The sequence below is a fragment of the Mercenaria mercenaria genome, chromosome 10 (genome assembly GCF_021730395.1).
Source record: "Mercenaria mercenaria strain notata chromosome 10, MADL_Memer_1, whole genome shotgun sequence".
NCBI classification, from domain to species: Eukaryota; Metazoa; Mollusca; class Bivalvia; order Venerida; family Veneridae; genus Mercenaria; species Mercenaria mercenaria.
Window position 1 is genome coordinate 40,100,928 of NC_069370.1, and position 27,579 is coordinate 40,128,506.

The 27,579-nt window shown below is 35.4% G+C and overlaps 1 protein-coding gene across 21 annotated transcripts in view; it reads right to left on the reverse strand.

Moving 5' to 3' along the window:
* LOC123561834 (rho guanine nucleotide exchange factor 12-like) overlaps positions 1–27,579 on the reverse strand; it is a 148,675-nt gene that overhangs the window by 40,709 nt on the left and 80,387 nt on the right. For 13 of the 21 annotated variants that reach the window (XM_053552864.1, XM_053552854.1, XM_053552868.1 and 10 more), the window contains 14 exons: positions 27,242–27,337; positions 24,821–24,886; positions 15,879–16,091; positions 14,415–14,586; positions 12,437–12,536; positions 11,514–11,694; positions 10,864–10,972; positions 10,041–10,157; positions 8,428–8,496; positions 3,246–3,350; positions 2,507–2,591; positions 1,994–2,044; positions 992–1,021; positions 583–630 (listed from right to left, as the gene is read on the reverse strand). In XM_053552864.1, the coding sequence (XP_053408839.1) occupies positions 583–630; positions 992–1,021; positions 1,994–2,044; positions 2,507–2,591; positions 3,246–3,350; positions 8,428–8,496; positions 10,041–10,157; positions 10,864–10,972; positions 11,514–11,694; positions 12,437–12,536; positions 14,415–14,586; positions 15,879–16,091; positions 24,821–24,886; positions 27,242–27,337 (1,442 nt within the window). The remainder of the gene's footprint in view (positions 1–582; positions 631–991; positions 1,022–1,993; positions 2,045–2,506; positions 2,592–3,245; positions 3,351–8,427; positions 8,497–10,040; positions 10,158–10,863; positions 10,973–11,513; positions 11,695–12,436; positions 12,537–14,414; positions 14,587–15,878; positions 16,092–24,820; positions 24,887–27,241; positions 27,338–27,579) is intronic. The other 8 variants (XM_053552855.1, XM_053552859.1, XM_053552860.1 and 5 more) reach the window with 8 other exon arrangements.

Below are 27,579 nucleotides of genomic sequence, written 5' to 3' on the forward strand. Positions count from 1 at the left end.
CTTGTGAAAACATAAAATATTTCCTCCATTTTCTGGGAAAGAGTAAATTTCTTGCTAAACCTGTATTACAAATTGTAAAATCCATGTAAAATGTTGATATTTTTCCATCAGTTAAGTGTCCCTGACCTATTTACACATTTCAAAACATTTTCTACTAAGCAAACTAAAGAATTGGGCCAAGCCTGCTTTAAATACACAAATTTCAAAAGCACCACATTTGAGCTTCAGGCTGATAGTACAAATGGCAGAACTAAAGGTTTGTAAAGCTATGTATGATTTTATATACCAGTCATATTCAAAATCGTTTTCTGCTATTGTCCTAAAAATAAAGAGTATTTCTGTTTCATACAACATAGTAGACAATAAAGATTACATCTGCTGATATATAGAAAGTTTTCTTTAAAGTCAGTACATTCTGAGTTTTCTTTAAAAGTACAAGTTACAGAAGTAAGACGAAGTGATAAAAATACTTAGATTAAGAAAAATTACATGAACAATATAAAAGAGAAAATGTTACAATGCAAGAAGTGTGCTATGATTTTGGAATGTTTTGCTTGAAGATATAAGGGATTAGGAGTTTACCTTGGAGGGACTGACAAAGACTGGTTCATACTAGGACGCCGGCTTTGTCTAAACATTTATATATATATATGTATATGTCACAATATATACTTATTTAAAATGAATTTGTCAAAAATTTTGTACTATTTCTGAGGCTTATTAAAAAGAAATGAATGTGTAATTTATCTCTAAATTCATCTGTTACAACATATCTAATACTAACATGTCACAAGGCTTTCCAAAAATTAATGCATATTTCTTCTATTATTTAAAGAAAAAAAAACACTTTTGTATTATCCTACCCCAAATTTTATAACTCACATTAAAGCAAGAGTTTAAAAACTCTTCTAAAAGGCAACTAACAGCTTCCTAGCTGGGAATACTATTGAAAACTAGTAACCCTTGGTAGAAAATTCCCCATGTAACCTACCTTGGAGAAATGGCATTTTTCCTGGTTATTCTATAATTGAGAAATTAAAGTCACTTAATATACAACTGAAAAGACATTAGAATCTGTGATCTAAAAAAAAAATTACTAAGTACGATCTTTTGCGAACTTTACCAGATAGAAATGACATGATTGCTTCATGAAAATTATGCCAAAGAAATTGAACAACCTTAGTTTTCTAAACAGACTATGAATGGTTGATCATAGATGTAATCTCTACATTTTCAGGTGAAATATTTCTATGACTCTACTAATTACTCATTCTTATTAGTGTAATAGTATATGCTACTCCATTTTGGCTAAGGGCAGATAACTCGGTAATTTTGAATGCAATACACATTACGCTAATTTATTTAAGGGATATTTACATGCTTCATACTACATCACTTTTTTTTTCATTCTTATCATAAACAGGGGACAATACAATTTAGAGTTCCGTTGAATATTTACTAATCTAACAAGTTCACATAATGTTTTATCAACAGAAGGAATATATTAATATACATGGCATATCATTTTCCTTAGGTCCTAACTGGACACCTAATTGGAGCATTTATCAGCAGAAAGGTCATGCTATGTGTGACAGAATGTTACGGTTTCGTTTCGCTACCATTAAACACTCTGAGAATTTTAATGATTTTACGACGCATGAAAATGGTGCGCTATGCTAGTCACTGAAAATCAGCATGTGCTATTTCATTTATAAAAGCACAAGAGTTATTGCAAATTATCTGTAAGACATACAAACCCAAGAACGTCACTTTAGCGAACTTCAAATTTAGCAATTCCTTTGACTTAAGTATGCATATCTCTACTGCACTGATATATATTTCAGCAAATAGAAAATTCTTTTTCACTTACTACAGATGCTATTATTTGCTCACAGTAAAAGATAAAATTTCATCAAATAAAAAATTCTATTTTTGCACTAAGTTAGGACTAGTATTTATGCTCAGAGTGTTTGTATAGTGGAGCACAGCTTACCTCGGTGAAAAGTCAGCAGCCGATCGTCTCGAGTAACCAAATCTATTATACCTACCAACATACACAATTTTTACCATAGTGATAACTTCAAAACTGAACCCGCAGAACATGATTTACATCAATTTTACAGAACTGCTTATGCAGCTACCTGCTAGTTTTGTTTTCTTATTTTACAGCTCATGGTCAAGTTGTTCAAACTTTAATCAGCTGCGAATTTTACTAATTTTATTAAAAATATTAGACATGGTGGGAAATACTAGAACAATGTTTTGACTTCTCAGTATTCATAATTTTTTTTTGTACTTTTGGTCAAGAACAAATATTGCTTCAAAACCACTCACTTCACAACTCAGTGGTTCTTTAAAAGCCAAGTGCTCCTCTTTGTCCCCTCAAATAAAGAATACTCTTGTCGGCTTGAAATCAGGTCATACTAAAACCTTTAATTCATCCTGGTTAAGTCACTATATAATACACATTAACAACCTGAATTGTTTCACAAAAGAAGCTACTTACTTTCCAGTGGTTTCATGTTCAGGGCTTTGTTTCTCGAATCTATTCACCAAGCTGCCCACTGAATGACCGCTGTCTTTGAAAGCACCTGCAACAAACAACAACCAGACTACATCTCTTTCCGGTAAAACCGGCCCTGTACATCATCGAATGCACTAAAGGCAGCAATTGTTTAAAATAACCTTCGTTGAAACCTTGATATAACAAGCCAAGTTTTACACGAATTTCTTTAATCTAGCCTCAATTGATTTTGAATCACTGCTTATGGTTTTCTTAGAAAATGATTCCAAAAAAAAAAGTACCATAACAACTTTAGTGTGGTTAAAAACCCACAATCTCTCAAGTGAATGTTAAACATTTTATGAATTAACCACTACTCCTATTTAACAGCAAGACAGGACTATCCTTTAAAACTTTTATCAGATCTGACATAGCCAAGTACTATGAGTGATCATCAAATCATATCGAGATGCATCTGTATTACAAATCAGGTAGTATCCTTAACATTCTTAGTCATTTTGTTATAAGAACTATGGTCTAAGATTACAAAACTGAATTTGGTGACCAGTCTACAAATGAAACACTGCCATTGGTCAATTTCAAATCTAATCTCAGAAACAGCCAATCAGAATTTAGAGTTCATGGACTGGTCTACAAACTCAAGTTTTTATGACCTTGAACCTGTGACAGCAGGAGAATGCATTTTACCAATTTTATCACCAGATCTCCACTGTATACTTACTAATTTCCTTGTCTTCAGGGTCTTTAAGTGGTTGAGGAAACACATTTGGTTGATTTGGTAATGTTGGACTGCTGACTTGTTCTGAATCATTTATCATTGGTGTTGCTGAAACAACAAAATACAAAATTACAGTAACATTTACATTTGTTTTCTAAGACTCTGCTTTGGGATTTGATACAGAAAACAGTGCTATAAAATGAATCAAAACAATGTTTGCACTTGATATAAAACAATAACATTCTGAGAACCAACATAATATCTAAATAACTAATACAAATTTTATTAAATGTTTTCTTTTTTTCATGTTCCAGCTATCTTCCTTTTGTATAACAAAAAGCAAGGATTCTTAAAGAATCTGCTATGTATGTTTGTACTGGTGAAGTGTAATCTTTTATTCACGTTTGTGTTTCCATGAAGGCGGAAAAGTAGCACAACAACAAAATGATAGAAGAAAAGATTCTGTATGGATGGTGTGTAAATAGAGTTCAATTAGTGTCTTTCATAGAAATCTTTCTATGTATTTTGAAACAATATTGACCAGTGTAAACAGCAGATCTACAGAAAGGGCAGACAAAAATGAGAAATAAATATCTAGCAAGAGGTGCAATTTCTACGGACAGTTATTTGCAAACTAATATCATCCGAAAATGGATGACCATTGTTATGTTGATCATACTGTAAACTCCTCATTCATGAGAACTTTTTTTTTGTAATATTCACCACTTTTCGACTTGCAATTTCAAATTTTTTATGTTGTTTTTTTTTTTTTATCAGAATATATGTGATATATCCAAATGCCTTTCTACACAATATTCAACTATTTTGTGAAGTTATAACACAGGACAAATCAGAGTTAATTGGCTACAGAATCTTGGTGATCAGTTAATAAAACACCCCATACCACATAAATGCTCGCTTAATAATTTACCTGACAAAGTCCCCAAATACAAACAAATTATTAATCTATATGTGTAATATATGTGTCAGTAGATACATAGTATTAACATATGATCACATGTAACACGGAATTTATATATACTTTTCATAATTCTAAGTAAACCTGTGGATTTTCAGTTAATGACCCGATCTTATTGTTAGAGAAATATCAAAATATGAAAACAATCATAAAGAAAGAAATGGAATATAAAACTGAAATAATTAATTAAGAGAAAGAATATAAAACAGAGTTTACTTAATCAATAGCAGATTTAAATCATAAATAAATTTGATTTAATTTCTAGAAAGCAATGTTTCATTTTTGTTATCCAGGAAATTTTAGTTTATATTACTCGGTTAATGGATTTGCAAAAGTGCATTTCAATGATCGAATTTTCACTTTTCATGAAATGTGTGTTTCTATAATTTTTTAAATTCAGTATTCGAAACTTTAATATAGAACACAAAATTAATGGAATTACAACTGTTGCCATACATAGTCCTTTGAAAGCAATCACCATTCTATGTCATTCTTAAAGCAGAAAGCTATTTTCTTCTTGTATTTATACAAGTAGAAATGCATTATGCAACTAAAATAACATGTATATGGTATAAAACAAATGAGCCGTGCCATGAGAAAACCAACATAGTGGGTGTGCGACCAGCATGGATCCAGACCAGCCTGCGCATCCGCGCAGTCTGGTCAGGATCCATGCTGTTCGCTAACAGTTTCTCCAATTCCAATAGGCTTTAAATGCGAACAGCATGGAGCCTGACCAGACTGCGCGGATGCACAGGCTGGTCTGGATCCATGCTGGTCGCAAACCCACTATGTTGATTTTCTCATGGCACTGCTCAAATGCTTAATCCTCTCCCACCAAGCACATCAAATAGCGGCAATGAACATTTACATTTTTACAGAAAAACTTGAGCTATCACTTAAACTTGTTAATACCCCAACTGCTACTTTCTCAGAGAAAGTAAGGACTCTTAACTCTGCAAAGCTTAGACCAATCTTGAAAACTAAATGTCACACACTTCTACACTTCAAGGTGGTCTAATTTGGACTTCTTAACAAGTACAGAAGTTGTTCACACATTTTTTTTTTGCATTTCGTGTATAAACTGACATTTAGCTATTAAAAACAAGAGGACCATGATGGTCCTGAATCGCTCACCTATCCCCACATGACCCAGTGTTGAACGGAGTATGACGTCGTTATTTCTATTATTTGACAAAGTGACCTAGTTTTTGAGCATATGTGACCTAATTATCATCAAGATAAAAAATTCTGACCAATTTTCATGAAGATCCATTGAAAAAATAAATTGACCTCTAGAGAGGTCACAAGGTTTTTCTATTATTTGACCTAATGACCTAGTTTTTCAAGGCACGTGACCCACTTTTAAACTTGACCTAGATATCATCAATGTGAACATTCTCACTAATTTTCATGAAGATCTCGTGAAAAATATGGCCTCTAGAGAGGTCACAAGGTTTTTCTATTTTTCGACCTACTGACCTAGTTTTTGACCACACATGTCCCAGTTATGAACTTGACCTAGATATCATCAAGCTGAACATTCGCACCAACTTTCATGAAGATCCAGTGAGAAATATGGCCTCTAGAGACATCACAAGAATTTTCTATTTTTAGACCTACTGACCTAGTTTTTGGCCGCACGTGACCCAGTTTTGAATTTGACCTAGATATCATCAAGATGAACATTCTGACCAATCTTCATCAAGATCTCTTGAAAAATATGGCCTCTAGAGAGGTCACAAGGTTTTTCTATTTTAGATCTACTGACCTTGTTATTGACCGCACGTGACCAAGTTTCGAACCTGACCTAGGTATCATCAAGGTGAACATTCTGACCAATTTTCATAAAGATCATATGAAAAATATGGCCTCTAGAGAGGTCACAAAGTTTTTCTATTTTCAGACCTACTGACCTAGTTTTTGACCGCACGTGACCCAGTTTCAAACTAGACCTAGATATCATCAAGGTGAACATTCTGACCAATTTTAATGAAGATCCATTGAGAAATATGGCCTCTAGAGAGGTCACAAGGTTTTTCTATTTTTAGACCTACTGACCTAGTTTTTGACCCCACGTGACCCAGTTTCGAAATTGACCTAGATATCATCAAGGTAAACATTCTGACCAATTTTCATGAAGATCTCATGAAAAATATGGCCTCTAGAGAGGTCACAATGTTTTTCTATTTTTAGATCTACTGACCTAGTTTTTGACCCCACGTGACCCAGTTTCAAACTTGACCTAGATATCATCAAGGTGAACATTCTGACCAATTTTCATGAAGATCCATTGAGAAATATGGCCTCTAGAGAGGTCACAAGGTTTTTCTATTTTTAGACCTACTGACCTAGTTTTTGACCCCACGTGACCAAGTTTCGAACTTGACCTAGATATCATCAAGTTGAACATTCTGACCAATTTTCATCAAGATCTTATGAAAAATATGGCCCCTAGAGAGGTCACAAGGTTTTTCTATTTTAGATCTACTGACCTAGTTTTTGACCCCACGTGATCCAGTTTCGAACTTGACCTAGATATCATCAAGGTGAACGTTCTGACCAATTTTCATGAAGATCCATTAAGAAATATGGCCTCTAGAGAGGTCACAAGGTTTTTCTATTTTTAGACCTACTGACCTAGTTTTTGACCCCACGTGATCCAGTTTCGAACTTGACCTAGATATCATCAAGGTGAACATTCTGACAAATTTTCATGAAGATCTCTTGAAAAATATGGCCTCTAGAGAGGTCACAAGGTTTTTCTATTTTTAGATCTACTGACCTAGTTTTTGATCGCACGTGACCCAGTTTCGAACTTGACCTAGATATCATCAAGATGAACATTCTGACCAACTTTCATAAAGATCCCGTGAAAAATGTGACCTCTAGAGTGGTCACAAGCAAAAGTTTACGCACGCACGCACGCACGCACTGACGCACGGACGACGGACGCCACGCGATCACAAAAGCTCACCTTGTCACTTTGTGACAGGTGAGCTAAAAAATATGAGCAAAAAATATTGCAGCACTTCAGAGAACACCTAAAATTGTGCTTTTAACAATGTCTTGTATAAATCTAAAGTAGTTCCATTATTGTTTAACTTTATATGCTTGTATTTATTTTCAACTTTAGTCTATAAACATATCTTGAAAATACAATGGAAAACCTTTACTGTTAGTAACAATTTCTTTTTAATCTGCTGGTGTTTTGACTGAATATTCTTGTAAGAAAAAACTTGAGAGAAAAAATTACTTACTCCAACTGTAAAATATGACACTTAAGACAATCAACAGAGCCATAATGACCTCAAAGATGCTCACTTGACCTTGACCTTTTGACCTTATTTGTCATAACATATTGTATCATTAAATGCAACAATTTTGTTTCATGAAGATCAATCAACTGCTTCATAAGAACACATCATTTAAAGCTTTATATTTTATTTTTAGCTCTGGCAGCCCCTAAAAGGGATCAAGGGTAACCACTTGAACAAAACTGATACGGATCCATACAAGGACGCTACAGACCAAGTTTGATGAAGATCCATCCACTGGTTCATAAAAGAAATTATTTAAAACTTTAGTCTTATTTCTAGCTCTGACGGCCCATTAAAAGCCAAGCAGAACCATCTGCATATACCTGAGAGAGGTTTGGATAAGGATACTACAGAAAAAGTTTGGTGAAGATCTGTCAACTGGCTTAGAAGTCATTTAAAGATTTGTTTTCTATTTTTAGCCCTGGCTGCCTGAAAAGGGTTCCTGGCCAGATAGTCAGAACAAACTTGAGAGGCCCATAAAAGACTGCTTCAGACCAAATTTGGTGAAAATCTATTTAGTGTTTCTTTTTATATTTTCTGCTATAGTGGCCCCTAAAAGGAGTAGAGAAGAACCATTTGAACAAATTGGATATAGGTCCATGGCAGGATGCGATAGACCAAGTTTAGTGTAATGCTGACCCGTAGTTCTAGACGAGAACATGTTCAAATAAAATATTGACAAAGGACGACTGACACTAGATCATCTACCTTTACTAATAGCTCACTCTGAACAAAGTTCAGGTGAGCTAAAAATATTCACCAATACAAAAAAACTACTGCTGTTAAACATTTATAAAGACTAGTTTGAGATATACAGTTTACAAGTTCCTATAGATAAGCTGGAAATAATCATGCTATTGTAGTTATTTGTTAAGCAAAGCATTACCCTGGTGCATGATGACGTTCACGTTACCTGAAGTTATAATGTCTGACAGAGCAGATCTCACCGACACACCTAGGTAACAATAGTATAAACTGCTTACATCACAGAAAAAATGTATGTTAGAGAATTTTCTTGCTTATATCACTGAATAAAAGAAACCAAAGCACCAACAGCCCTTACAGAACAAATTCTGCCAACTGAGCTTTTTAGGTAAAATGCCAACTTTCTAACAACTGTCAAAAGTAGGAGGCAAATGTTGGTGACATTGTCCTTCCTGAAATTGTCATGGGCAACATCTAACTTGACATGGAATCACTGATATGAAATCAGATCTTTAAATTTACTATTTGATTGGCATGTCTGTTTGTTTGACCAACATTTTATAGCCATTCTTCCAACAGTTTTTCAGTTTCAAAACAGCAATTGGTAACAATACCCATTAATCCTGTGTTTAGTTCTAGCACTAATACCCGACTGAAACCGAGAAGTGGTTCTGGGATCATGATGATCATGCATTAAACTATGTATAATGTCCTGCTAAAAATACGGGCAGTTATAGCTCACTATTAAGTGACAGAGAAACTAAATTATGTCAGAAACTACAATGGCTCCCATTACCCCCACCCCAAAAACGTTGCCTCATACAAGTAAATGAAAATCTGCAGGAATTAACCAACCTAGACTTTCAGGAAATATGTTTGGATGGATAGCAAAGATCAAATCTAAATAGTTCCCCTTCTTTGGAAAGCACAATGACTGTACTAAGTACATCATTCTCTTTCAAACACAGAAATGCAAGAAGTTATACAAAAGCATAGTTCCATCTAAATGTAATTAATTCAGTAAATGTGTCTACATTTCTTGGCATGATATTCTTTGTTCAATCAACTAATGGGTAGGTTATCCATATATGCATATATATCTGCAAAAGCCATACAACAGTCAAAAAAGAAAATAATAAGAAACTTCTTGAATGGTGGAAAAAAATTGATTGAAAAATAATGTTCTAGCAACTTTCAATTCCTTGTAAAGTTAACATAGACAAGAATAATGTGAACAGTCCCCTGAAAACGCTTGATAGAATAATATTATCAATTCCAGAGGGAATAACTAAACAAAATAAATATGATACTTCCCATAAAATGTGCATGTTCACTTGATGTTGGTGATGTTTACCGAGTTTCATTAGAACTGGATAGAAACCGTGGGAGTCCAGCAACATACATAATTCTGTCCATTACATATTAATGATGTATATCAAGCTCCATTATAATTGGACCACTACTTGAGAAAAAAATAGTTGGACAGGAAAGTCTTGAAAGTGTGAACATGTACACTTCATGTTCAAGATGTATACCAACTTTCATTCAAATTAAACGGAAACTGTAGGAGGAGTTAACTGCACAAAAATTGTGTTCAAAAGACAATCTGATGGATAGACTGACCGTTCAAACACTATATGCTTCCTGGGTCATCACACTGGGGTGCATAATATTTCGTAGAAGATGACAGCTAAAGTTTTCACTATACTATAATTATGAATGTCCAAATACATGTCAAACTGGGCAAATATGTTTTGCGCAGATATGGCAGAGGTGAACTCTGCCTTATATTACCTATGGATGGCTGCTTTGGTTTGAAGACGTTTAATGCCGTCGAAGCACGTTTCTTTTTCTTGTTACACACCTCGTCCAAATCATCTACACACTGTCTATGTACACACTGCTCGCACGCTGAATATCAGAAATACATTTCAATTACTTAATTAATTCCAGCTTGATTGTGATGAAAGCATGGTATATAAAAAAAGAGAATAAAATCTGGTCACTCAACCGAGGGTCAAGGAGTACATTCAAAAATTAATAAAGGCGCTAGAGTGCACACAACCTTAAAATCAGCTAGTTCTGCAGTCTGTAAGCGGCATAAAAGCCAATAACAAAATTTTTCAATACTGTGAAACACAGTTTGAGCAAGCACTGTCTCCAGCACAATCGCTGAAACCAGAATCCAGCAATTCATGTAGGCACCAATCATTTTTTATATATATTTTCTATGTTTAGAATGCTTGAAATAACTTGTTTTGCTCATCCAGTTGCAACTTTTGAGCGATCAGTACTTTCCTGTATTTGGTCCTGTAGTGTACATATGAGCCACTTAACCATGAATAAATACTGAAAACACAAATTCAGACAAAGGCTATGAGCTGAAGTTTTCAGCATCAGGAAACCACAGTTGTTCACTACCAGCCTTCCCTTTCTCAGTTTTTACTTTATCTCACCCTGCTAAGTTTGTAAAAGGACTACTCTATCTTTCAATTAGGACATTACCATTTATAGTTCATAGGGAGTCTGCACAAGTTGCAAAGGCAGATACAATTGCCACTAGAATGCTAAGAGTTATATCCTCTATCCTATACACAATAAGTAGAAGTTGTCTTACTTTGACACTGGTATCCTTGGAAACCAACACCCCACAGCACTTTATTACACTTCAGACAGAATTCCTGTTTGTACAGATGGCATAAAACAAACTGATGACCTTTTTGGTTCTGAAAGAGAAAAATATACCTGCAACATATCTGGCAGATATTACCTACATTACTTACAGTAAATATCATCAAAACCTGACATACATATTCCTGCAATTAATCTGATAAGAATCAATTCATAATTCTGTAATTTATACACTTTACTTTAATTCATTTGAAGAAGAAACTTGAAACTTAAGAAGTATGCAATTATTATTTTGTATTGTTGGGTTTCAGTTACATGAACAAAATTTCTAGGTTACATGGCACCTTTCCAGCTTTTGATGGTTTAGAAAAAACCAATGTGCACCTTAGTCTATCATTTTACATTACTTTAGGCATATATGGACACATATGCAGAACAACAATGATTCGGTAAGCCAGCTAGATGAGTTTCCTTAAATCAAATGATTCTACACCTATGCACAAACCAAACGGAGGTTGTTGATCCCACAGCGATGAGGTGGAAAGTCAATCAAAGTAGCAACCTTAACTGTTCAACCAATGAGGACTCATACAAACTCAAGTTATAGGAACTGCAAATTATCCTATGAAATGTTACCTTGGTCTTTGATCTGTTACTGAATTTAAACTTGGACATCTGTTTATCTTTTGTGACGAAACTTGGCACACGCTCGAGTACATTACCACTATGAGATGTGGGTTTGTTCAGGCCAATATGACGGAGGAATGTAGCGATGGCCCAGCCCTGGGCTGACATTTTGTCATCTTCTTCACTCATTCTGGAAACATTTGAAAATATTGTCAAAGGTTATACAATCAAGTTCTAACCCTTACCCTGCTAAATTTCTAAAATGGACTGGTCCATCATTCAATTTGGGCAATACCACTTATTATTCAAAAGTGTTCACTGAAAATTTACTGACTGAATAGCAAACAGTGCAGATCATGATCAGACTGCACGGATGTGCAGGCTGATCTTGGTCTGCACTGGTCACAAAGGCAGAATCAATCGTGTCCAGCATGATAACGGTTAAGTACTCTAAAATAATTTTCAGGTTCCATGTATAATAAAACCGAGTCTGTAGTAAAGCCTCAAACTGCAACTTTTTATTGGTCAATTTCATGACTTAGCTCTGAATCAACCAATAAGATGCCGGAGATTCTAGACTGGTATCCCCAAAGTTGAAACTTAAGTTTTTTAATCTTGGATGCAAGCAAGAACCATATACTTTGTTCTTTAATTCTACAGCAACAGATTAAGTTTAAAACATCTAAGACATCCAAAATGTACATAAAATTCCTTGGTGTTTCGTAAAGTTCTTATTTCATGAACATTCTAGAAAAGTCTGATACCAGAACAAACAGATTACAAAGTCATGTTCAATGCAAAAATACTCTTCTCAATTATGTATTAAAAATTGCTTTAAAGCATCAAATAGAACAGTTTGTTAGAAGAATGTTATGAAAAAACTGTCAAACAAAACAGAAGGTATATGTGACTGAGCAACATTGTGTACTTACACACACTTTTCCAGGTCTGGGTATAAGTATTTTTCTACTATTTTCAATTCTTCATTTTTATCCATATGGTCTTTCAGATCTGCTGCGCCCTCTATCAGCCCTGGAATGGAAAATAGTAACATACATGTTAACATTAGCATCTACATTCACTACTTAACCTTTAGCCTGCTGGCGGCAAGTGATTTTGCCTTTGCGACCATTGCAGACCAAGATCAGCCTGCATGTCAGTGCTATTCAGTCAGTAAATTTTCAGTGAACTCCCCTTTGAATAATAAGTGGAATTGCCCAAATTCAATAACGGACCAAGCCATTTTAGAAATTTAGCAGGGAAAAGGTTAAACTAATGTATTACTGTCCAATTCAAATCACTTCCTTTTAGTAAAGGTTCTTACCCATTTCCTTGCACAACATTGTAATAAAGGTGGCCTGAAGTTAAACAAGAACTTAAATTTTGATTGGAAGTTCTCATTGCATATTAGGTCTGAAAAAAAATTACCTTATCTGTCATATTAATTGAAATTATCATCATAATTTTTTTATGTTTTTTCCTTCTGATGTTAAATTCTATTTTCGTTTTCAAAATATTCTACTTTTGTTTTCGAAATTGCATTATTTGTTCATGTATGGTGTTTGTAACTTTTTTAAATCAGTTTCAAAGCTGATTTAGTTAATAATTAGTAGGGATAGGAACAAATATTCGAAAATCAGTCGAATATTCGAATATGAAAATCAAATTCGAATATTCGTAAATTATTGTATTTTTTTTTTCAAAATAAGTATCATTGATTTTGGGCAACATGAGCATGCTAATTCTACAGAACATGAGCATGCTAATTCTACAGAATAACACCAAGTCATGTTTGGTTATCGCATATCAAAAGATGTCCAATTAACATAAACAAGAAAATAGCAATGCATAATTGGCTGGGACCATCGTTACGGATTAACAGTTTGCAACAGGCGTCAATGTGTCAGATGCATGTCAAAAGATGTCCAATTAACAAGAAAATTGCAATGCATAATTACCTGGGGTCATCGCTACGGATTAACAGTTTGTATTAGGCGTAAATGTGATATCTTTTTATCTTTTGTTCATTTTTATTGGCGGATGTTTTATGTAAAAAGTTGTAGATTTTTTTTTTTCGAAAACAATACCAAACTTGTAGATATTGTCGATCTTTTCACAATATTTTGTACGACGTTTCAGACCATCCGCAGAATCGGTTTTCATCTGCCATCGGCCGTATTCGAATTAAATTTTGAAGTACTTTATAATAAAATCAAGAAATAACATATGATTGATGCATAAGTTCATGTTGAAGGAGGTTTAAGTCTGCCTTACTTGCTTTTTACATGACGATTTTTACACGCCGATTGAAAATTTTCAAAATGGCGGCAGTAATACAACAGTGCGTCACGTGTTTAAATGCAACGACCTGCTATTTTTAGATAAAATTGCGACGGTCTTAATTATAACCGTTTTGATTTTTTGTATCATTCTGAAGCTAGAACACTGAATTAGTTAAATCTGTTCAAGATTATACTGACAGAATCGTGAAATAAAATGCTAGGATCGGCGGGTTTTGCTAGGTAGGATCGGGTTTTGGCCTTATTACGTACGATGATCCACGCTTTAAACAAATGAATACGTTGTGTATATGCCAATCACTTAATAAGAATTTAAAGCTTCCATTAAAACAAACCGAATATTCGAATATATTCAAATATGGCAAACCGAATATTCGAATATTGATTTCAGTATTCGTTCCCATCCCTAATAATTAGTATACTTGTTTGAACTAGTTGAGATCATTTAAAATTTACTGAACTTTAAGCACGATTAGTAGACAAATGTCTGGAGCCCAAATGCAACTGTGACACTTGTATACACGTATATTCGCACAAATACAGTAGTTACAACAGAATACATGTCTTAAAACAGTTTTCAGGGTAGCCACTTTTTGATCAAAACACGTACCTTGTTCTTTTTTCTGTCTGAGATCTTCCACAAGTTTCTGTACATCTTCTTTAGCGACAACTCGTGCATTATTAAATATGGAGCGTAACAAATCTTCTTTTTCTGACCTGAAGGTTAACGTCGTGTCTATCTCTTGCACAATGTGATCACCAAATGAAGTCACTCTTAATGGCTGAAATATTATCAATATAGTTGAAGCAATTACAAAGAACAATTTCTCATTTAGTACAACACATTTTTTTCCCATTGTACATTAAAATTTCCTGGATACGTAAAAATTTTGTGTTTTAGTGCAAAAATGCTATTAGTTTTAAAGAATAAGGTTTCTTTCAAGACACAAAAGCAGACTACTTGTACCTATTCATTTATTCAGCGTGGTAAGAAGTACGCTGTACATTGATAAGTTTCAAACTTGTGTTGGAGCAAAAAACGTTCTCCAGTTACAAATACTTTCCTAGGTTTTACATCCTAGTACAATTCTTAAATATCAAGTGCCATATGGGTACCATTTCTTCACTGGTGTGACACATCTTGTTAACCCCTAACTTCCAAACTCAAAATGGACATTCTACCATTTAGATATAGAAGCAGTTGCTTTCTTCTTTGTGACTTTTTCTTCTGATTTTACATAAGTTAATATGATCACCATATTCCTAGAGAAAACTGTTTTTCCAACAGTTTACAAGCAAGAACTATTTTGTTTTTTTATACCCCAGTCACACATACGGCGCGGATAGCTACGTCTAGCCACGGATAGAAACGTAGTAATCCGTATCGATCTATACCTGAGCTGTACCTCAAAGTAGTAATCTGTATCGATTTGTACCAACACTTGGTCAAAACGTATTCAAGACATCCCAAACTTGCAAGTTTTTCCAACTTTCGAACATGCACAAAAGTTTGAGCAATCCGTAGCCATTTGAACGTGACTTTAGTCCAACTTCGTTGAAACTTATTCATCCGTAGTTAAACTTACTAAACATAGTTATCCGTACTGAAACGTACCTTGCCGTAGTTTTACATGATGTCAAAAATAATCGTAATGAAAACGCTGGCTATATGTGGCCTATTTATATGAAACTTACCGACCCGTTACTAAACCTTAATGCGAACATAGTCATGCGTATTGATCCGTAGCTAAACTTAATTATCCGAGGCTGCCCGTACTTAAGCGTAATTCAACGTAGTTCACCTCAGACCCGTCCACGCGCTGGGCAAGTTGACAGGCACAGTGAAATGTAGTACGCCGTACCTAATTGTACTGACCTGCATCCTGTATCTCTTTGTTCCCCGTTTCTCACCATTTTTCTCGTACTAAGACGTACTGCTCAGTACTTATCCATGTCTGCCCAACCACAGACCAATCTGCACCGTACCTCAACGCACGGACATATCCGTATGTGTGACTGTAGCTTTAACCAATAAAATAATGTACATTTATCTAAATAAACAAACTTTACTTACAGCATTATGGACTATAAATGTTGAATGAATTTCATACGCCCATTTCTTCAGATCTTTACTGCTGCCCTGAGCGTTGCGATAGAAACTGGTCATTTGGTAGAACAATAGTGGGGCGGGATTGTGTTGTGTTAAAACATAGTGCATAAATATCGCCATGTAAGCTGGCTTTGTCTCCAACACTCGGAGGTCACTGAAAACTCTACTGTCCCCAGTCTGCAAAAGAAACATGTATACAAAATTATATGACATCATAAAAACAAGATACTCATCTTGCTGATGTGTTAAAATAACTTGATGCTGACATGCTAAAAGTACGAAGGAATTTTTAAAGAAAACATTCATTTTCATAGTTATGTCAAAATGTAGCGCTAAAATATGCATAACAGAGGCTTAATTGTAAGCTGTTGCAACATTTGAACTTAAAGGGGCACGTTTCCAGATTTATGCAATATCTTTTATCTTTTCAAAATAAAAACAGCCTATTGCATTTATTTCGATGCAAGTACCACAGAAAGACGTGATAAATAAAGTTCTAACATTAGCTGTACTTTCAATGTACTGCAAAAATAGCTAACTGAATTATATTCATTTTCCATGACAACCTTTTTAATACTAAATATGTTTTTTGGCAGTTTTAAAAATTATCATATTTTGTCACAAATCTAGAGGCAAATATCCCTTTTAAAGAACAAGTAACAACAGTTTTCCTGTCTTAAATTCTAAATTTGTGGTTTGCATATACAGTTTTTTTTTTGTTCTTTCCACATTATTACATCAGGTTAAAGAAAAAGAAATCATCCTTATAAACATGCAGTGTATGTACTTCGCTATTGTCTTCCTAATATCACACGTGTTACAGCTGCGGAATTTGAAATAATTTGATTACATAACGCATGCAAAATATTGTGTGATGTGAATATTGTTTACATAATATTCCGTGAATGGGATGTGATGTACAAATTCCACATAAAATAGTTCTAGCAAAATATGCCGATATATTAAAGGCAGAAACCTACACCAATTGCAAGTCTCTTAGCAAAAAAGCTATGTAAATATCAAAGTACTGAGCCATAGCTTTGCTTCACAATCTGCTTATATTAGGCGTTTTGCATGTTCAAGTCTATTTCTTATTAACAATGAAAGATTTTGTTTAACTCTGATTTTCCCAAGCATCATAGGCCACTAAGAAAAATCAGCGAAACAGAAAACATACTGGGTGTTTATGCATGATACTGTGTTGGCCCTGTATGTCTCACCTTACCTACTGTCCCAGTTTCAAACTTGATCTTCATTTCATTAGACAAATAGTCTGACCAAGTTTCATGTAGATCAGGTAAATGTGTTGCAAATGGAGAGTTATCAAGGTTTTCATGTTTTTAAATAATGACTTAGTCTTTGACCCTAAGCTGACCTAATTTAACAATACAAACATTCTGAACAGGTTTTATGAAGTAGACTGTTTCCCTTAAATGTAGCAGAGTTTTTTTATGACATGGCTTAGTTCTAATCCAATATGGCCTAGTTTTGAACCTGATAAAGATTTCATAGAGACAAACATTCTGACCATGTTTCATGCAGATCAGGTAAAAAAAAAATGTGGCCTCTAGAGTATTAACAAGGGTTTTCTATGATCTAACAAGGCGATCTAATTGATTCAGTTTCAAAACAGCATTTATCTGCGACTTTCGCAGGAACAAACATGCAAAACTACCTTAAGACATTTGCAAAGACAACTATCTGTAGCTGTATCACATCAAACTTTATAAGAACAAGAGGACCATGATGGTCCTGAATCGCTCACCTCTTCCCACATGACCCAGTTTTGAGTATGACATCGTTTTTGACCAGCTTTCATGAAGATCCCATGAAAAATGTGACCTCTAGAGTGGTCACAAGGTTTTTCTATTTTTAGACCTACTGACCTAGTTTTTGAAGGCACGTGACCCAGTTTCGAACTTGACCTAGATATCATCAAGATGAACATTCTGACCAACTTTCATAAAGATCCCATGAAAAATGTGACCTCTAGAGTGGTCACAAGGTTTTTCTATTTTTAGACCTACTGACCTAGTTTTTGACCGCACGTGACCCAGTTTCGAACTTGACCTAGAAATCATCAAGATGAACATTCTGACCAACTTTCATGAAGATCCCAAGAAAAATGTGACCTCTAGAGTGGTCACAAGGTTTTTCTATTTTTAGACCTACTGACCTAGTTTTTGAAGGCACGTAACCCAGTTTCGCACTTGACCTAGATATATTCAAGATGAACATTCTGACCATTTTTCATGAAGATCCCATGAAAAATGTGACCTCTAGAGTGGTCACAAGGTTTTTCTATTTTTAGACCTACTGACCTAGTTTTTGACCGCACGTCACCCAGTTTCGAACTTGACCTAGATATCATCAAGATGAACATTCTGACCATTTTTCATGAAGATCCCATGAAAAATGTGACCTCTAGAGTGGTCACAAGGTTTTTCTATTTTTAGACCTACTGACCTAGTTTTTGACCGCACGTGACCCAGTTTCGAACTTGACCTAGATATCATCAAGATGAACATTTTGACCAACTTTCATGAAGATCCCATGAAAAATGTGACCTCTAGAGTGGTCACAAGGTTTTTGTATTTTTAGACCTACTGACCTAGTTTCTGAAGGCACGTGACCCAGTTTCGAATTTGACCTAGATATCATCAAGATGAACATTCTGACCAACTTTCATGAAGATCCCATGAAAAATGTGACCTCTAGAGTGGTCACAAGGTTTTTCTATTTTTAGACCTACTGACCTAGTTTTTGACTCCACGTGACCCAGTTTCGAACTTGACCTAGATATCATCAAGATGAACATTCTGACCAACTTTCATGAAGATCCCATGAAAAATGTGACCTCTAGGTTGGTCACAAGGTTTTTCTATTTTTAGACCTACTGACCTTGTTTTTGACCACACGTGACCCAGTTTCGAACCTGACCTAGATATCATCAAGATGAACAATCTGACCAACTTTCATGAAGATCCAATGAAAAATGTGACCTCTAGAGTGGTCACAAGGTTTTTCTATTTTTAGACCTACTGACCTAGTTTTTGAACGCACGTGACCCAGTTTCGAACTTGACCTAGATATCATCAAGATGAACATTCTGACCAACTTTCATGAAGATCCCATGAAAAATGTGACCTCTAGAGTGGTCACAAGGTTTTTCTATTTTTAGACCTACTGACCTAGTTTTTGACTTCACGTGACCCAGTTTCGAACTTGACCTAGATATCATCAAGATGAACATTCTGACCAACTTTCATGAAGATCCCATGAAAAATGTGACCTCTAGAGTGGTCACAAGGTTTTTCTATTTTTAGACCTACTGACCTAGTTTTTGACTTCACGTGACCCAGTTTCGAACTTGACCTAGATATCATCAAGATGAACATTCTGACCAATTTTCATGAAGATCACATGAAAAATGTGACCTCTAGAGTGGTCACAAGGTTTTTCTATTTTTAGACCTACTGACCTAGTTTTTGACCGCACGTGACCCAGTTTCGAACTTGACCTAGATATCATCAAGATGAACATTCTGACCAATTTTCATAAAGATCCCATGAAAAATGTGACCTCTAGAGTGGTCACAAGCAAAAAGTTTACGGACGCACGGACGCACGGACGGACGACGGACACTGCGCGATCACAAAAGCTCACCTTGTCACTTTGTGACAGGTGAGCTAAAAATACTTTCATTATAGAAAATTTTCCAGACTATTTTACCTAGAACTAGCTATATGTCTAGTATCTAAAATGTTCAATGAATACAAAGACCGAAAGTTCCATAATGAAATTTCTACACAGTATCTAAGCACAATGCTAATTCGAACTCTGGCTAGATGATCCGATTTTTTGCACATTTAACAGCTACCCTAGCAATTTGCATGTTGTTGAGCAGTGGTCTATGACAAGTCAGTATGTTACTATAACATAACAACGAAAGAAAATGTATCAAAACATAGCGATCTTTTTCTATGTTGTTGTTGTTGTTGTGTTCAACATCGCCCTGGAACTTCACCCTGGTAAAAAAAAGTAACCCTGATGGCAGTAAGCCACCGACCTGAGGAAGAAAGCACAATGTATTGCTTCATATATCTTTGCTGAAAAGCTTGAAATATAATTTTAGTTTTCCTACAGTAACACTGAGCGGGTGGCACCAATGGCATGGATGAAACTTGGTAGAAAACAATCATCAAAAAAAATGTTTAGCCCAGAGACCTGACTTTCAGAAATTTAGAAGCAGAACACCACCTTATGCTACATGGAAAATATCTTATTCCCAACCGTTGTATTTTTGGGAAAGAATTTTTCTTTAATTTTGAAACTGGCAAGTCCCTTTGAAATGGTGAGGCTAGAAATATGACCCATGCATTTAAGAAGTCTTCACACCAAACAAGAAAACAAGCCTTTCGTTCAACTGAGCTTAGCATAGACATATATGTCAAGTTTTAAGCAATAAGCCGCAACTTTGTATTAAGTACTGCCTGTCCTGATACCAGTGTAGCATTATAAAGATGATACCAACTGTGTTTATATTGCGACAGCTTGTAAAATATCTGTACATATATCTAGAAACTTCAGAAAAGTATATGTGTGTGGTATAATAAAGTCAATTTATGTCTAAACATGAGAATTAAGGGCTGTGTAATTGGAACCATCTAATACACCTGTTTTTCCTCAGTCATTTTTTCACTGTGGATCTAGCCCTTTTCTGTCACTGAAGGAAGAAGGCAGTTTGTTACTAGCCCCGGGGCTATAACTGTTTGTTTAATTTTTCTAACGAGGAAAACAAGAGCTGTCACAGGAGACAGCGCGCTCGACTATTTCGATGTTGGATAGTGAAACTGGGCACATCTGAGGAAACTAGAGCTGTCACCGGAGTGTTTAATGACTCCAATTGTGGATGAAGATATTACACAATAGCCTGAGTCTATGTCAAAAATATCAACTTAAAGTAATAAGAGAGGTAAAAATAAAATCTATCAAAACACTATATAAGTATATCCTAAGCAAAAAGGGGCATAATTCATTAAATATTGGTGCCAGAGTTATGTACCTTGTGTCATATGGTGTGGGTGATGATGTTGAACAACTATTTTAAGTTTGAATCAAATCCATTCAGTAAAAACAGAGACAGAGTGAAAGTGCATCAAAACTTTAACCTAAAATTCTAAGTAACAAGAGCTGTCTCCATAGGATGACACATGCCCCCGATGGCACTTTAAATGAATAGTTATGGCCGATGTTCGAGTTTAGGACCTTTGACCTACGGAGCTGGGTCTTGCGCGCGACACGTCGTCTTACTGTGTCACACATTTATGCGTAGTTATTTTAAAATCCATGCATGAATGACAAAGATATGGACCGGACACGCCCATCAATGCACTATCATGAAAAAAGACCTTTAACATCTAAGTGTGACCTTGACCTTTGAGCTACGGACCTGGGTCTTGCGCATGACACGTCGTCTTACTGTGGTACACATTCATGCCAAGTTATTTGAAAATCCATCCATCGATGACAAAGATATGGACTGGACACGCCCATCAATGCACTATCCCTTAATGTCTAAGTGTGACCTTGACCTTTGAGATACGGACCTGGGTCTTGCGCGCGACACGTCGTCTTACTGTGGTACACATTCATGCCAAGTTATTTGAAAATCCATCCATCGATGACAAAGATATGGACCGGACACACCCATCAATGCACTATCCCTTAATGTCTAAGTGTGACCTTGACCTTTGAGGTACGGACCTGAGTCTTGCGCGCGACACGTCGTCTTACTGTGGTACACATTCATGCCAAGTTATTTGAAAATCCATCCATCGATGACAAAGATATGGACCGGACACGCCCATCAATGCAATAACCTTTAATGTCTAAGTGTGACCTTGACCTTTGAGCTACGGACCTGGGTCTTGAGTGCGACACGTCGTCTTACTGTGGTACACAGTCATGCCAAGTTATTTGAAAATCCATCCATCGATGACACAGATATGGACCGGACACGAAAAATGCGGACAGACCGACAGACCGACAGACTGACAGACCGACAGACTGACAGACCGACAGACAGACGGTTCAAAAACTATATGCCTCCCTTCGGGGGCATAAAAAGGGGAATAATTCATGAAAAATTGTGCCAGAGTTATGCATCTTGTGTCATATGATGTGGGTGATGATGCTGAACAACTATTTTAAGTTTGAATCCATTCAGTAATAACGGAAGTAGAGTGAAAGTGCACCAAAACTTTAACCTGAAATTCTAAGTAAAAAGGGGGAATAATTCATAAAAAAATGGTGCCAGAGTTATGCACCTTGTGTCATATGATGTGGGTGATGAGGTTGAACAATTGTTTAAGTTTGAATCAGATCCATTCAGTAATAACAGAAATAGAGTGAAAGTGCATAAAACTTTAACCTTAAATTCTAAGTAAAAAGGGGAATAATTCATGAAAACTTGTGCCAGAGTTATGCACCTTGTGTCATATGATGTGGGTGATGATGTTGAACAACTATTTTAAGTTTGAATCAAATCCATTCAGTAATAACAGAGATAGAGTGAATGTGCATCAAAACTTTAACCTGAAAATCTAAGTGAAAAGGGGGGATAATTCATGAAATATTGGTGCCAGAATTATGGCCCTTATGTCAGATGATGTGGATGATGATGAGGAATAAGTATTTCAAGTTTGAATCAAATCCATCAAGTAATTACAGAGATAAGTTGAAAAAAGAGAAAGTGCACCAAAACTTTAACCAAGGTGGGGACGCGGAAAGACGCCGATGCCGACGCCGACACCGGGGCGAGTAGGATAGCTCTCCTTATACTTCGAATAGTCGAGCTAAAAACCTGTATGTTTAACACATTGACATATGACCCCAATGATGGCCTGTCCCATTTTGAGTTGCCACATTAGTATGACCTTGACCATTAACATATTGATCCCCAAAATAATAGGTCATCTGCTTACCACAAGCAAATATCCTATGATGTTTGAGAACTGAGCAGAAACAATTTCCAGTTTCAAGGTCGTCACTGTAACCTTGACCTCTGACCTAAAGACCCCCAAAATAATGGGAATCATCCCATATAAAGTCTGATGACTGTAGGCCGAGGTGTACTTTACTTACTGAGCTGAAACCAAAGACCTTTAACCTACTGACCCTAAAAACAATAAGGGTCATATATGCGCAGACCACAGAGTGACAATCATCATATGAAATTGACGACTGTAGGCTGAATCGTTAGTTTATACTAATTTACTTTAGATTGATTGTGAAGCAAGTTCTACAACTTATACTAATCACTCTCGACACCTCATTCCTGATGGAATCCATTGCCACGAGGGTATGAGAGAAGAGAAGCCAGTTTCCCTTTTAAAGCATAGCGCCAAACAAGGGATCTACTGGTACCATTTTTCACGTCTTTGGTACAATGCGGCTGAACTGTTCTTTAGTTATTGAAAAGAAAAACATTTTCAGTCTTAAAGTCACTATGACTTTAGTCTTTGACCTACTGACTCAAAAAAAGATGTGGTCATTTTCTTACCACAGGTAATTCACAACTGAAAATTTTCTAGTTACTGATCGGATGAGCTAAACTTCTTCTTCCAAGGAGGTCATTAAAATTTGATAAAAATTGACATTTTTCTGATTTTTTTTCTGACAATTAATATAGGACATGCAACATGTAAGCAATACTGAAAACAGCTCAAAAATTTGAAGTTATTCTGGTATGAATGAAGTTGTTACCATGATCCCTGACAAAGTTTCTCAAACATTTAAACAAGCCATATTCCTGGTATAAAATATTTATTAAAGTACATAATAAATGTGTTAATCAAAATGAACTGTAAGGAAAATGTGATGTTGAGTAAAAGGTTAATGGAAGCATGGACAGCAATAAACTACATTAGCTGGCAGTATTATTTGCATAAATGAGCTGCACCATGAGAAAACCAACATAGTGCGTTTGCGAACAGCATGGATCCAGACCAGCCTGCGCATCCACGCAGTCTGGTCAGGTTCATGCTGTTCGCTAATTGTTTCTCTAGTTTCAATAGGCTTTGAAAGTGAACAGCATGGATCCTGACCAGACTGCACAGATGCGCAGGCTGGTCTGGATCCATGCTGGTCGCAAACACACTATGTTGGTTTTCTCATGGTGCGGCTCAAATGTCGAGTCATCACTTATATAACAGACCCCTTCAAGAACCAGAAAGAACCTTTCGTGGAGTAATAACAGTTGAAGGTTGGCTAAGGTTCTCATACTTTGTACTTTGGTGATGTTTCTATTATTTCAAATTAAGACTGTAAATTTTAAGTACACATAAAAATAAAGACATACTCCTGAGCAGAAAGGATTATGTTTCTTGAAAAGATGGTCCCTTTTTAAGTTGATGACTCGCATATGATAATAATTTCTATAACAATAGGTAGTGAATAAAGAATGTATAATAAGTTTCAAACTTCCAACAGTATTATTAATCTTACAAAAACAAAAGTTTTACAATTACCGAAGCGTATTTTATTTGTCATTATTACACTGAATTTCAATTGCCGTCACAAGATGGGAATCCAGTCTGACAATTTCTAAATTATTTTTTCTACCTGCATATTGAAAGCCTGAGGAAACCTGTTTTCCGACCGCAGTGCCACCTATATTATACCCGAAATATACAGGTGTATGATAAAGAACGGTAACTTCTGAAAACAGTAATCCATGGCTAAAATCAGAATCGGAATTAAAATTTCCATGTCATTAACGTAAAACATTATGTACTTGGAAAAAAAACAAAAACACATTCTGTTGGAAGTGTGTAACTTAGCAAGAAGGAGCTATATATGAAGCTAAAGTGCAGAAAGTGATGATAAGATGATGTTGAAACAACCTCAAAGTTCTGAAGCTTAGACAAAAATGGTGAGACAGGAGGTTTAGATCTTCGTTCATAGTCGGACTGAAATAAAATATTACATTAATCAAAATACCTAGTTTGATAATAAACTTTCTACTTCCTGGAAAATCAGCTATTAACAGCATGAGCTTTCAAATTTTCATTAGACTGCAAGCAAACTTATGCAACATGCTTAAATTTAAGATTAAAAAAAAAAAAATCATGTTAGAGCGTCACAATCAAAACTGTCATGCAAACATGCATTTACCAAACAAAATTACAATTTGTTTAAATATGAGCCACGCCATGAGAAAATCAACATAGTGGGTTTGCGACCAGCATGGATCCAGACCAGCCTGCGCATACGCACAGTCTGGTCAGGCTCCATGCTGTTCGCTAACAGTTTCTCCAATTCCAATAGGCTTTAAAAGCGAACAGCATGGATCCTGACCAGACTGCGTGGATGTGCAGGCTGGTCTGGATCCATGCTGGTCGCATACCCACTATGTTGGTTTTCTCATGGCACGGCTCATATATCCTTTTAGCAAGTAAAAACAGTCAAAATGAAATGTTTAACAAGTCCATGACTCACCAAGTCTTTTTTCTTCAAAAATATGCTTGATTTTCTAAAGTTTCTCGTAAGCACATAATTAATTTTAATTTCTGGCACTCGAAGTTAAATTTCAACTACAGTTTACTAATATATGTCCCCCCATACTGCTTCATATAAATGGAAAGGTGAACTGATTTGCAATATCTGGCCATGGTACATGTGTTTGTAGAAGTTAAACCATATTTGTTGGTCATGTCTGTCATGCAAGTTTGGATAATGTATGTTCAGGCCGAAAGAAGTTGCAGTGCTAAAGGGACATATATAATTATATACTACTAATAGTATAAAAGGTTTCTTTACTGCCGAAACATTTAAGCGGCCATTACTCCATTAAAAATCATTCAATTTTGTTGAGTTTAACGTCGCACCAAAACAATTATAGGTAAAAAAAAAAAAAAAAAAAATCATTCAAGAGGAAAATACTGACAATATACAAAACAAGACTTGGTAAGACACGTACTTGCAAGATTAGTTCAAATAATACAAATAGTTTCAGAGAAGAAGTCTGAAGAAACTTTTGTGACAGACAGACTGGCTGACAAGACAAGACAAAATCAATACATCTCCCCTAATTAAAGACGCACATAATTCTGACATAAACTTTTCTTAATTAATTGAACATTATGGCGTAACAGCCGATATAAAATTCTGGCACAGCAAAAAAATCAGTAAAATAAAGTAAATTATGAAAACCCTTACACCATAACTTAATTGTAAAGGTAACTTTAAAATTCTCACATCAAATGTAAACTGTAAAGTAGAGACAAAGTTGACATATTCGATAAGCTTTATATTTATGAAGTTGTGCAGTAAACCTTCATACAATGTGCAAACAGAACAAATTCTTGGGCTTATCTACATAAGAAGGTAAAATGCTCTTAAGAAAAGCAGAACAGACGAATTTTGAAATATTTTTTCACATCTAACAGAACTGAATATGTAAATAAACCCCCATTTACCTACAAAAATTGTTTTCAGTTTCTATACATTTATGGTGGCTACCCAAGAGTTTTTCACTAGCAAACAAACATGGTTGTTACGCACATTCCTTTGTTAACATTTTTTTTAAATCTGGAACCATAAGTTATTTTGAGTTATGAAAATACTACTATTTACATAACTATATTGGTTATAAAAAGTAAAATTAAACATCACTTTAAATATACCCTTCCTTTTGAAACTATTAACATGGTTTTGTTTCCATGGAAAGGTACATTTAGTGTAACACTACCTAAGGTAGGAAAATATAGTGGTGCGATACCACAAAAATCAAGCACAGGTAGATACAGATGTCCATATGAAAATGCGCATATAAATTTGACAGCATTGTTCTTCTCACTTGACCTTCGGCCTTACTAAGACCTGAATTTAAATTGCAAGGTACTGTTTAAGGCCAAAAGTTTGCTCAAATCTTTTTTTTGGCTTTCCTTAAACATAATATCTCAGAAAACTAAGTGTTCCTAAACATATCTGGCAACCCTTTTTACTTTATCATTATAAAAATCTGTATTTCTGTACCAAGATATAACATTTCAATTGTTTCTATACCGTCTGCACCTTGGTAGCCACCATATATCTATTTACAAGAGTAAGTAAAGCTAAACTGGACAAAAACTGACAATATTTAACAACTTTGCATGTGGGCAAAAAGGTGCTGTCTGGTGTCATACAAAATCTAGATACAGCCTGGTTGCCATCATACAGAGGATTTACTTTGCTTTAGCATATAGTGTAGTACAGCAGCGCACAGTTACCACATAATATTTCTATATTTAGAATATAAAATGGTACGGTATAATACTCACACTCTCATCATCCGATGCAAAATCATCATCATCCATACCAATTATCTGTGTGTTGGATGGTCTTGTTGACATCACTATGGAATTCTGACTTCCGTCCTGTGAAAGGAAATCACAAAAATTTTGAAATAATTATGAGAATATTAGGCTAAAAGCATCTTCTAACATGGCCCAATTTGACTGCCACTAAACAAAGAAGAAGGTCAAGCTCAGTATATTCTGCAATAAACAACGGTTGACGTGCATGCAGGTAAGAGAGCATCATGACGCCCCAGATACCCAGTTTTGAACATGACTGAGATGTCATAAAGAAATACATTCTGACTACATTTCATGAAGAT